Source organism: Protopterus annectens, chromosome 15.part0, assembly GCF_019279795.1.
Source record: "Protopterus annectens isolate FY-2018-M chromosome 15.part0, PAN1.0, whole genome shotgun sequence".
In the NCBI taxonomy this organism is placed as follows: domain Eukaryota; kingdom Metazoa; phylum Chordata; order Ceratodontiformes; family Protopteridae; genus Protopterus; species Protopterus annectens.
This window is the reverse complement of record NC_056749.1, coordinates 740,206,597-740,219,528: the sequence shown is the minus strand read 5'-3', so window position 1 is coordinate 740,219,528 and position 12,932 is coordinate 740,206,597. Positions and strand designations below refer to the sequence as shown.

The window sequence follows — 12,932 nt, the reverse complement described above, 5'->3', positions numbered from 1 at the left end:
GGAATAATCCTACTGGTGGTATGTGTGTGTGCTGCTGCATCCCCTGCATGAAAGGACTGATTAAAGGCTTTATAGACATTTCAGTTTCAGAAAACTTATACCAAGATGCTGAACTTGAATTGCTCAAAAACTGAAAATGCTTTCATGACTCTCTTGAATTACTCTCTTAACTGTAAATCCTGAGCAGGAAGAGGTTAGGGGAAGAAAAAACTGTTTATGCTTATCTTGAAAGTAGAATAAAGTATTAAAAGGGGGGAAATGTTAGAAAAATATGTAATAGTAATATGTATGCTTAGTGCATTTGAGGTTTAAAAGGGTTAATACATGTATTCTGTTCACACTGCATGAATCTGCACAGCTATTAGAAACTAAACAAGAAGCATTTCATTTCTACTAATGTCATGAAATTTCATTTCTGCTAATGTCATGAAACTTAACAAAGAGTTATTCATTTCTGCTTATGCTATGAGAAAGTATACAGCTGCTAGAAGCATTGATAAAGGAAACGATAGACGCTTGAACGTATGAACCATAGTCAGCATTACTTGCACCAAAGCTAGAAATGTACCTTGAATCTAGACAAAATGTAACACATGTATTAAGAACTGCACAACTGAAGAATTGAAAAGTTGAAATGGGCTAAAATAAGCCCAAGGCCAGGTTGTTTTTTCTCAAAATGTTTTGCAAGCTAGAAAATAATCTAACCTAGTCAGCTATAAGTCTAGTAACATTTTCTGTAGAACATACAGAAAGCTGTGTCTAACTACGTCATCAATAGAATAGTAACATTTTCTGTGTGACATGAAGAGAACTGTATAAGAATAACATACCGATCACCAGTAATTCAGACAAACCTTGTGCCTACATGCTTTGTCTCCTTGCTGCAAGTAATAAAGGGTGCCTTGCTTGAACTTAACATGCATTGGTCTTTGAAGTTTTTTCCTTTGACAGGCACATTCTAAATTCAAAGAATTCAACTTCCATTGAATAACTTGTCATATTTTATTCTGTCTTCTTAAAACTATCAACAGTTCTAAACCAAATGTATGGATTTCATGAATACAAGAATGTTTATTTTAAACCATAAAATATTCAATCATTAATGGTTTCAGCCAAAAGACGGGTTCCTATTACGCGATTGAAAATCCCTTTAGGCGAATATGAAGATGTCGAACCATATTGTGCGAAGTATGTAAACCCCGAACGGTCAAAACCGCGAATTTTGAAATGTCGATTTGTATGGTTGGCCTGTCTGTGGTACAGCTCCGTAAGGTAAGTGTGCGATAGATAGGACTTTAGTGTTAGGATTTGGGTTAAGGTAAGTGCATAGATAGGTACTGTATGTAAGAGTTAGTGTAGTGTTAGGTGTAGGTTTTTTTTAAGTGTATGTATGTGTATTATTTATTTTGTTTAGGTGTATGTCTGTAGGCGATGTGTGCGGTAGTTACGGACCTTAGGGTTAGGGAGGGGTTAAGGAGTGTGCATAGATAGTTGTGTTTCTGGGGTTTAGTGTAGTGTTGGAGGTAGGGTTTTGGTGCTTTTATTTTGTTTAGGTGTATGTCTGTAGGGGATGTGTGTGGTAATTACGGACCTTAGGGTTAGGGAGGGGTTAAGGAGAGTGCATAGATAGTTGTGTTTGTGGGGTTTAGTGTAGTGTTGGAGGTAGGGTTTTGGTGCTTTAGTTTAGGTTAGAAGTAGGGTTTGGCTAGTGTATGTATGTGGTTTATTTATTTTGTTTGGGTAGGTAGTATGTAGCGGGTGGTGGGGTTGGCCGACTATGACAGTTCGATATATATATTTTTTTGCGGTTTAGTGCATTCGGGATTTTTGTGGTTCGTGGTATAGGGGTCGATGTTTTGGTATTTGCACATGGGGTTTTTCGCTTTGCTAATATAGACCCCCAAAAGACTTCTATTTATGTTTGGCTTTATTTTATTTTATTTTACACATGCTGAGAAAAGTATATATTCATATGTGTGTGTGTGTGTGTGTGTGTGTGTGTGTGTGTGTGTGTGTGTGTGTGTGTGTGTGTGTGTGTGTGTGTGTGTGTGTGTGTGTGTGTGTGTGTGTGTGTGTGTGTGCGCGTGTTTTAAATATTGGCAAATTACCCCAACTTCTTCCTCTTGTATAGAGTTATAATAAAAATGGATGCTTATACTTTCATTTCATGTCTTATGTGCCTCAACGTATTATCATTTTATTCACTAAACATACCTTATCCTCTTGTTGTAATTTATTGTGCAGGCAAACATTCCAACTATGGTTGGAGAGCTGATATATTTTTCTTGAGAAAGGATTCTGCATTGTAGTGCCTAAGAGTCTAATCATAAACTTGAAATATCTGCAAATATAACCCGTGATTTAAAATGGTGAGGTATCTGCCTTTTTGTAATGGTCTTGTATGATGCAGTCTCTGTTCAGCTGAGGATGCTTTGAGATGTTTCCTCCAGATTAGTCTCAGTGTTTTCATATCAGGTTAATTTATCGAAATGTGTATGTTTTTAGTACCATGAGAGGAAAGGGCCTCATTCCTAAGACAGAGTATAATTAAAATTCATGAAATCAGTTTTGCTTCAGCCTTCAATATTTGCCAAAAGTGCTCTTCTGAGCACTCTCACTGTGCCAAGAATTGCATCCTACTGTAGTCCATAAGGGGTTGCCTGTATTGGCAACATTCTTTTAGTAGCCCACTTGCTCCTACAACCACTAGACCTATTTGGGTTTCCTTATTCCACATTGGTCTAGTTTCTGCTTGCGTGTTTTGATATTTTATAACTTTATGTCTTTTAACATTTAAGTTACTAGAGTTGCTGGGAGTAGCTCTTTCAATAGCTAATACTGCTTTTGTTCTCTTCTGTTCGACTGCAATATCTGGTTGCCACTGCTTTCTTACCTCTTGGTACTTCATGAGCCCGCATGCTTATTACTTTTTCATTTTCAGTAATTCTTTGTGTTTCATGTTTCAGTGCTTCTCAGCCACCTGTATGTTGTAATGTCTGCATAATCTCCACTCTAGCAGCCTTGCAACACTTTTGCATTTTTCACTATATGTACTTTCAGCCATAAGCTTATCACAGTCTGCAATAAAATATGCAGCTGTTTAAGTTGGTGCACGGAAGATGGGTGTGCATATCCTAGAGAGAGGGAACACAATGGGCAATCTCATATTTAGACTTGGTGGAGTCAGGGGCTAAGCAGGATCACCAGAGTGGATATGCAGAGAGAACTGAGGAGGTACAGTCTCTGTATGAGCTTAGAGTGGACATTTTGTCAAGACACATCTCATTACCTTTCCAGGCTGCTGTTGATGTCAGCATATTTGGAAAAGGGAAAGACAGGACTAAGAAAAACCTTGGTGCACTGGTCAACTTATGTGATATTACTGGTTACTGGCTCTGGCTTTGGCTCTGCTGGGTCCTTCCAGGGCTGACAAGGATGATGTCATCCATATTGTAATACTGGTAATAACCCAATATGTCCTGCCAAGGATAATGTCATCCATGTAATAATAATGGTAATAATCCAATATTTCCCACCAAGGATGATGTCATCCATGTTGTAATAGTGGTAATAAACCAATATATGTTCCTCCTTCCTCTTCATCAGACAGGCACACAAGAATGATGAGTGTTGTGGGAGAGAGCCAAGCAGGTGACAGACAAAGTGACGAATGCTTGGAAACAAAATAAATTAATAAATAAATGAATAAACACACATACAGCTGTTTTAGTTCTGTGCTGCAGCACCTATATTTGTGTATGTAATTGCATACACAGTCTATCATCTTGAGCTGCTATTATTAACCTTCTATTGTTTTTTTCTTTTGGTTTAAATCCACCTCACCTTAGCCACTGGTATGTTGTAATCTTCAGCATGTTCTCTGCAATGATGTTTGTCAAAAATTCATTCATACTATTATGCTGATGATGTGGACAGGCAGACATCATCAAATTGTATCATTATAGTTTGTTTCCATTTTCATAGAACTCCATCTGCCTTAGTATATAGTGCGGCTCTAAAGTGTTATATTTAAGCAATAACCCACGCCTGGGTGTGGGCAATGCTGGATTTACCCACGGTTGGTGTGGTTTGGTCACGAGGGCGAAGCCCAGGTGGCCAAACAAAGACAACCGTGGGTAAATCTAACATTACCCACACCCAGAAGTGGGTTATTGCTATTATACAATGACATTATTCAAGGAAAAAAATACTTACTTTTCTTAAATAATGGCATTGTATAATGCCTCCTTGCCGCCCTTCTGCAGCTGTCCAGTATTCTGTGGCAGAGCTGATGTACTGCGCATGCGTATGGTTACGCAGTACATCAGAACTGTGTGTGTGGAAGCAACAGAGAAAGGAAGATCTCCGTTGCTTTTAAAAACTTGTCTCGCTATGTTAAAAGAGTTTAACATAGCGAGATAGCTTAAAAAAAAGCAACAGAGATTTTCCTTTCTCCGTTGCTTTTTTTTAAGATATTTCACTTATACTAATGGAAAATGTCTGGGCGACCGGACCTTTTTCCATTAGTATAAGTCTTTGATTTATAACGTGCATGCTAACCAATCAGCGTGCATGTTTTGGAATATTAATAGGGGGTCGTTGTATAATAACCTTTTCAATGGAAGTGATACCATGAGGTATTTCTGCATTTATGTGTTGTGCTTAGATATTGCATTACAAAACACACAAAAGTGAATCACATGACTGTTCATGGCTTATTGTTCCACTCAGTCCTATACAGTTATTTTTAAGTTTGTAATTAAAATGGTTGATCTTTAATCTCATTTCATATGAATTTTAAGTGGAGTAAAAGTGAAGGGGCCCATCTCTGTCTATTAATAAAATGCTGTCTCCTGCCTAGGGTGATGATAAAGTTCTAAAAATAAGCAAACAAACAAACAAATAAATAAAAACTGTTTCATCTTTAACTGTGCCATTATAACTAACCCAGGAATGGAATAGGGGAAAATATATACCCTGGATAGTGGTCTCTATACAAGCTTCACCTCATACATTGTGACAAGATTATTGAGGATTATACTTTCTGGCCTAGTTCCCTGTTTGACAATATAGCCTGCTCCTGGTTACTAAAATATTGTTACATTTTCCCTGTTTGACAGCTGCAGCTTGGGGAGGTTAGCGTGAACTGTGGGAGAGGTGACTGCTGTCCATTTAGTGATACATTTATTTTTATGCATACTTTTACCTCCCTCTGTTAGCCATGAAGCAGCAAACATCATTTGCAGTGCAGAGTCTGGAACAAGTATGTGATTCACCCACACCCACAATTCAGTTAAACTGAGATGTGCTGTTTCACAGTTGAAATATTTGCCTGCTTGGCCCAGTACATGAGCCTGACCATCTGTAATATATCACATGAACTGCAATGCTTTCACATATACTGTCATACTGGGGTAGAGGGTACTGGCCACTTATTCCCATTCACTGTTTCTGTTCCTCTAGCAGCCAGAAGTGGCACTAGAGCTATAATCAGGTCAGGGATTTCCCCCTCTGTACCAAGGAGCTTTAGGACTATAATCAGGGTTTTGACTCTCTGCACCAAGGAGCTTTAGGGCTATAATCATGGTTTTGCCCCTCTCCACCAAGGAGCTTTAAGGCTATAATCAGAGTTTGACCCCTCTGCACCAAGGAGCCTTAGGGTTATAATCAGGGTGTTTCCCCTCTGCACAAAGGAGCTTTATGGCTATTATCAGACTTTTGCCCCTCTGCACCATACAGCTTGCTCATCACAGTTTATGCACCTTTAGTTTATCACCTACTATTATTTCATCAGAATTCTGACTTCTTACATTCCCCTTATTATATCCTGCTACTGCTAGCATGACACATATTATCTTTCCTGATGCATAATGCCTTTACTACAATGAAGATCTGTAAAAAGGAATTAATTTATTGGGCTTTTCAAGTATTGCTAGTGTTAACATCACCTCATTCTTCAGAGAAACAGAGAACAGCTAAAACCAATATAAAATATCCAGGAAACCTAAAAAAATAGGTTCATGGGTTCATATCAGGTTATTAGGCTAGCAGCCCTAGAGCCTTTACAAGCTTAGTCATGTTAATCCCAAGTATCCCCATTTGTTCTTTTTGGGTAGTTCACAGAATTAATTTATAAATAGAGCAGGTCTGTGATTGATACTGGCTACCCCTGTACATAAGGGACACGGGTGACACCCAATGGGCAAATTTGTGGTCTCCTATCCTATTATCTAGGTTGTGTTTGAATAGGACCAGTGAGGAGCTCTGTTTTATGTGAATAGGAAGTCTGGTCCAGAGAAGCATCACTTTCTCTCCAGCATGACCTGTTCATATCACAAGCTAGGTTGATATCCCTAGAGCGAGTGACTCTTGAGCCATTTGACTTGAGACGTGCAGCATTTCCATTAGGGCAAGTCTGGAGATTGCCCTATATGCCAGCCACAATTCACCTCTAAGCATTCTGTTGGATACAGAGTAAAGTGACAGAGCTTTCAGCCTGTCCACGTAGATCATGGTTTGGAATCCCCGTGCATTATACTCTATTAGTTGTCTGATGAGGGTCAAGTACAGTGGAGATATAACATCCCTTGACCTGGATGCTATGCTTTTGCTTATGAGGTGCACTACATAGAAGGCTTTCCTTAACATTGTGGAAACATGGTGGTCAAAGGTCAGATTGCTATCAATGTGTGTTTCCAAGTCTTACACCATTGGGTTGGAACTCAGGGGATGCTTTCAATATTGTAATTTGTAGGGAATTCCATTTTGGAAAATGGAATAATAATGTATTTTTTTCATTTAGTTTTAGACCATGGCTTTGGCACTAATCATTTGTTTGTGTTAGCCCTTCTTGTAATATGTTGACATTGTTGGGGGACTCAAGTGATTGCTTCCAGTTTGCAGTCATCAGCAAACATGATGAGCCAGAAGTTGTCTACTTTGGCCTGGACTTCTGAGAAGTAGACACCAAACAGTAAGGGGCCCAGCACAGACCCTGTGGTACTCCACTGGTGATGGATCTACTGGTTGAGGTGGAGTCACCGATTTTGACAGAGTGTGTTCTGTCAGCGAGCCTGCTGGTACCCATCTAGTAACATAAGGGTTTATCCCTAGCTGAGAGAGTTTTTCAATAATGCCATAGTGGAGAATTGTGTTGAAAGCCTTGGCAAGGTCAAAATAGGCTGTGTGCACTGTCTTACCTTCGTCCATGGCTTTTATGACAGTCTCAAAGACGTCTACCAGGATTAATAACCATGATCTAGCCTTAATGAAGCCAAACTGGGTTAGGTCTAGTGTTTCGAGGTTGCCTATGTCCTTGTTGATAAGGTCCATGATAATTCTTTCCATGGCCTTGCAGGTGAGGCTAGCTAGATTTATGGGTCTGTAGTTTCCAGGGTCAGTTGATAGCCCCCCTTTGTGCAGGGAGATTACTGCTGCTGTTCTACATTCTGTAGGAACATAGCCAGTTCTCAAGCTATGATTAAAGAGAATGCCACTAGGTCTTGTTTTATATTGTTTAGTAAACAGCCTAGGATATAATCTGGTCCCACTGAGGCCGTAGTTTTGGCCTTGGCAAGCTAGAGATGACCGTTTCTCTAGAGATACTGGGCAGAGAGCTGGTGTCAGGTATACTTTGGAATATGGTAGGTGGGACAGGGGACTGAAGTTTGGGCTGAATCTGTCAGCTAGAAGATTGGCAATATTGTCCAGTGAAGTATAAGTGATCTTGTTTAAAACTAGTTCAGCACAAAGCTGGGCATTCCCTTTTAGACTTTGTATGTAGTTAAGGAATGTCGTATGATTATGCTTGGCTAGGGATGCGATTTTAGTTTCTTAATTTGCTTTAGAAGACTTTACAAGATTTCTGATTTTTTTGTTTAGACTTAGGAGGGAATTCTTCCTCTGCAGAGTGATATTTCCCTTGCTTTTGGACAACAGTTTTTCCTCTTGTTACATAATCTGTTTATACTTGAAGTCTACCATGGTGGCTTGGTTTTACGGGAAGACCTGGCTTTGATCCGGTCAGGTACAGCAGAGTTTATGTACTTGCTTAAGTGTTTGTAAAGGGCATTTGCATACACTTCTGCATAGTAATCATTGATGTCTGCGATTGCAGCTGATATGAAGCTTTTTATATCTTCATTTAGTAGCCTGTAGTTAGCTATGTTAAAGTTGTTTATAATTTTTGTTGCTGTGCGGTGTCAATTCGAGTAGTTACTTCACACGAAGTTGATTTGTAGTCTTACCTAACCAGGGAGGGCATCATGCATGGGGAAGTACAATGACCCCCCCCCCCCAGTTACTGAGTACTATGTCCAGAACACTAGAACTCCTAGTGGGGGGGGGGGCAGATTATTTGTTCCAGAGCATTTGTGTTAATAAAGTCCAGGAATCACTGGGTGAGGGTGTTTTTAATCATGTATATCCCCCACTCTATGGAAGGATAATTGAAATCTCCCATGACTAAGGTGTTGGGCTGCATGGCGAGGGATTCCAGTAAATCGAGGTAAGCAGTGTGCTTATCCTTGTTCATGGTGGGGGATTTATAGCTAGCTGTGATGTGGTATGGTACTTTCCCAATAGTTAATTGGAGTAGTTTGAGTGAGTCATGCTGTTTGACTGGTCTTGAAGTGTATTTGTTTTTTATGAAGATGGATACACCTCCACCTTTGGTTCCTTCACACTCATTTTGAAGTCGGAAAGTGTGAAAGGCATTGTAGCCTTGCATGGCTGGGGTGCTCTCAGTGGCCTTGAACCATGTCTTGGTAATTGCAGAGATGTCAGCATCCTCCAAAGTGAGGAGTGCTTCCAGGAAGTGCAGTTCCATGTTTAAACTCCTAGCATTAAGCAGCACAACCCTGAGTTTGACTCGATTAGATTTTGTTACGTTAAAAGCTTTCTTGTTTTGACATTGCCTAAAAAAGCACTCAGGGGAAGCAAGGGCATTTGCCAGTATCTGAAAGTCTAGGAGAGGCAGGCAGGCACAGATGATCTCTAGCAAACCAGCGAGGTTTGCCTACCATATCCTCCCAGGCTGACAGATACTGGATCCATCTGGACTGACACCAGAAGCTGAGTCAGTTGTTGAAGTCAGTCATTTTTTGTTTATATTGTGGAATCATCCTGGGTGACGGTAGGATACTGCTTAGGACTAGGGACATACCTGTCCGGTACACATAATCAGTGAATTCCATCATGTCTGTCTTCATATAGTCCAGAGAGGTGCATCCCAAGTCATTCACTTCAACATGGACTATGACAGAATCATAACAGTACTTGTTGTTGAGTGACTTGAGTGCATGTGTGATTTGTCAGATACTGGCATCTTATAGGCAACTGACTGTGAACTTGTCCTTGTTCAGTCTGGTGAAGGAGACATCTGTGTGTCTCACTATGGAGTCACCTATGATCAAGACATTTGATGTGTTTTGCCTTAGGGGCTTATTTGTTGAGACACGGGTGTGTGTGTTGTTACGTGTAGTGGTTTCTTTTTGTTTAGTGTTGAGTGTGAGTGGTGTACATTTGGGAGGTCTCTTTTCTTTTGGTAGGCTTTTAATAAGCACCTCTGTGTATGTGGGTTTATGTGTCATGTCCTTATTTAGTGTAAGAGGTGAGGTTTGTATGAGGTGAAGCATGTGTGTTGAAACCTGTTTAATGTCTGGTTTGCTTTTGCGTGAGTGAATTCACTTCAGTTTCACAGTGTATTTGCATGTCTCACATAGGGTGTTAGTTTGCTATAGGAATAAATGGTTGTCAGTATATATGAAGCAATTGCTTCAAGATGCCCTTATCAATCAAGATCGCAAGAGAAATGATCGAAAACTGCCCCTTAATTGTGGCAAGATATTTCTGAATGTGGTATTTGGGAAGGAAGTGGGCTAGTTATACTTAGGATTTTGGCTTAACTAGTGGGATAGTTTGACTGGGAGTAGCAAAGGTAGTGGGTGTATAGTAGGTTGTGGATGATAAGTGTGTAAACGCTGCTTAGAGCGCAGCTGAGTTGCCCTTTGCTCAGCAGGGAAGATGGGGGGTTCTATGAAAGGTCTCTAGGGAATAATAATGTTCCCAGGCATTTGTATCTATACAGGGCACTACTAAACCTTGTTGCATGGTGAGCAGCAATGGGCAAATGTGAGGCTTATTTACAGGCTAATTTAAACAGCTTTTTAACACAACTACCAATGGGAAAGCCCCAAACTGAGCCTTTCTCCAGCAATCCCCAACTCAGATGGGTTCTGAGCTGCACACTTCTGCCACAAGGGTGCAGGGAGGCCTTCTTAATGTAAGATGAGACTGGTTTAAGAGCACATTGATACCAAACAGTCTAGATTCAGCAGGTCTGAATCTAGCCTATGCTATATAAGGTAATGAAACACAATTTCAAAAGTTCAGAGTAAAAAGGAGTCACAGACAGCAAAAATGAAGCAGTAATTCAATTAAATACAGTTAAAAGTGCAGTGCTGGCTTAAAATATACTTATTTTTCTTTTTTTTCACTGGATGCCTTGGATTTCAGTGCATATGCACTCTTGATCTCTGGCTAAAATTGGCAAACCCGCACAAATGCAAGGCTTATATACAGACGAATTTAAACAGTTTTCACACAACTACCACTGGGAAAGCCCCCAATCTGAGCCTTTCTCCAGCATTGCCCAACTCAGATGGGTCGTGATCTTCACACTTTTGCCACAATGGTGTACAAATAAATCCAGACAACAGATTAAATACTACAACAATCAAATCCAAACACAGAACTCAGTGTTAAACTATGAATGGACAGTAAAATATCCACTCACTTTTTAGTTGTTTTTTCCTCTTCATTCAGTTTCTCCTGAGCGTTGTTGACTTGACTGGACACTGTTCTCAGTTCTGGACCTCGAAAACGTTCCAGAAAGGAATCGGGTCTTTGTTCTTCCTCCTGTAGACTCTTGTGGGCCCATTCCCGCAGAATCACCACCAGTCGTACCAGCCTGACCCCCCCCCAAAAAAAAATCACACAGCAGATAAGTATGTGTACTGAAAAGTGACACATTTATTCTGCATTACAGAAATGCATGAACAAGTAATTTCATAGCGCCAATATTTTCAAAATTTACAGTGTTTACTAAATATATACCATATCACTGTTTACAATGATGAACTTGGGTGAAAAATAAAATAGCAACCAAACTCATGTTTGTTGTTTGGGGACATTATTTATTTATATACCTTATATTCATCACCAAGGTGAGAAGACTGGTCTTAATGGATCCTTTTCAGTTATGACCCATGCATAAAGATACAGTAAATTTACATCTTAAGTATGGCCTTTTCACATTATAATATGTAGCAACAATACACACAGTGAAGCAAAGCATTATGTGTCACAGTCTCTCAAATCATTATATTCATATACCCTTATATGTCACACAGCAGTAATGCATTTTAATGCAGTATAGTAAAAATGTTTATGTTTGGTAAGTTCTGAATGTACACTGTGTACAGGATTATAATATCTAAATAGTGTACAATAAATTCACCAATCATGCTATCTAGGAGACCATTGAGAAACTTAACTCGATTTACCCATAGCAATATCTGGTTAAGTAACTTGTTCAGTCACATATTAGGCACATGGAGGCTAAGATCAGATTGCAAGACTCACCCCATTAATGGCCCCACTTCTGATCCTGTGTTGTGACTGCCAAAAAAACAAGACTGTATTGTCTCTGGGTGGGATAGAGTCATTGTGCTTTGACTTTATTTGACTTAATGCACCTTATTAGCAGCAGTGGCCTTGCAGTTGACCTGCAGGTATCTCAAGTGTGACATCATTAAAATCAGCTTCTCCTTGGTAAAACTGAAAGTCAGGCTGAATTTTTGAACCTTTCAGACATGACTATACCCTTTCCTTATTTGATAGGTTACCTTCAGAAAAACAAAAATTAACCATTCAGTCCAAAACAGTGACTGTATATAACCACCCTGTGTGAAAAAATCTTTTTTGTCTGTAAAGGACCATCTCCACTAAACAGAGAGAAAGAGGCTACCTCATCAACACAGAGACTACAATCAGCCCTCCATTTATAAGCAAGTTGTTGTGTGTCTGAAATATGGATGTCAAATATTTCAGCCTGAGTGGAAGATCTTGACATTTGTGTCACAGGGAGGTCATCATAGTTCTTTGTAGTACATGTAGATTTATCTTCCCTATGTATAACAGTTACTGAACATAGAGAGGAGTGTGAAGCTTTTTACAGCTTTCAAAGACATAAAACACTCAGTGCTGCTGCACAGGTAGCAGGCAGAAGTGGTGTCCCTCTTAGAAAAAAAAATACTTTACAACTGTTAAGATACTTCACCTTGCTACACTTTTTCTTTAAAACAACAGTGTCCAACAACTTTTAAAGCTGTTCTAGCTTCTCATCATTATTCTGTGGTGAATGGAAGTGGCCATTTTTATGCTGTAGTGTGAGACCTGGTCACGACAATCAGTACTGAGTAGTGCCATGGCTGATGGAGAACAAATAGCAGGTTGTTCCTGTCCCATCCTGGGTGAGAGAGGTACCCAACCAGCTGTATGACTGAAAACCAGTACAGTCAAGAGTGCAGCATGAAATAGAAGAACCACAACATGTGTACCCACCAAGCACAGTAGCCACATTCGATCCATGCAGACATCAGAGGACCTGTCAAAGGTTAACATGCATGGCATCATGCCAGTCTGCTTGAGGATAAACTTTTACTGAAAATAACTTTCTGGTACACCACACAGAAGGCTTAGGAATGAGGTTTTTACTCTTTTCTTGCAGATCTCACTAGCAGAGCCAGATCTGGCCAAGTGGGACCCTATACAAAGTAATGAATCAGGTTCCAGCCAGTCATACCAATATCCCATTACTTGGCTGTCTCTGCTCAATTACCATAAAACACTGTTCAAACCTATCAGTGTGC

General features: G+C 39.9%; 1 protein-coding gene across 1 annotated transcript in view; it reads right to left on the bottom strand.

Moving 5' to 3' along the window:
* Window positions 1-12,932, bottom strand: part of CNGA2 (cyclic nucleotide gated channel subunit alpha 2) — a 187,182-nt gene that overhangs the window by 141,350 nt on the left and 32,900 nt on the right. The window contains exon 3 of the mRNA XM_044057085.1: window positions 10,796-10,969. Coding sequence (XP_043913020.1) covers window positions 10,796-10,969 — 174 coding nt within the window. The remainder of the gene's footprint in view (window positions 1-10,795; window positions 10,970-12,932) is intronic.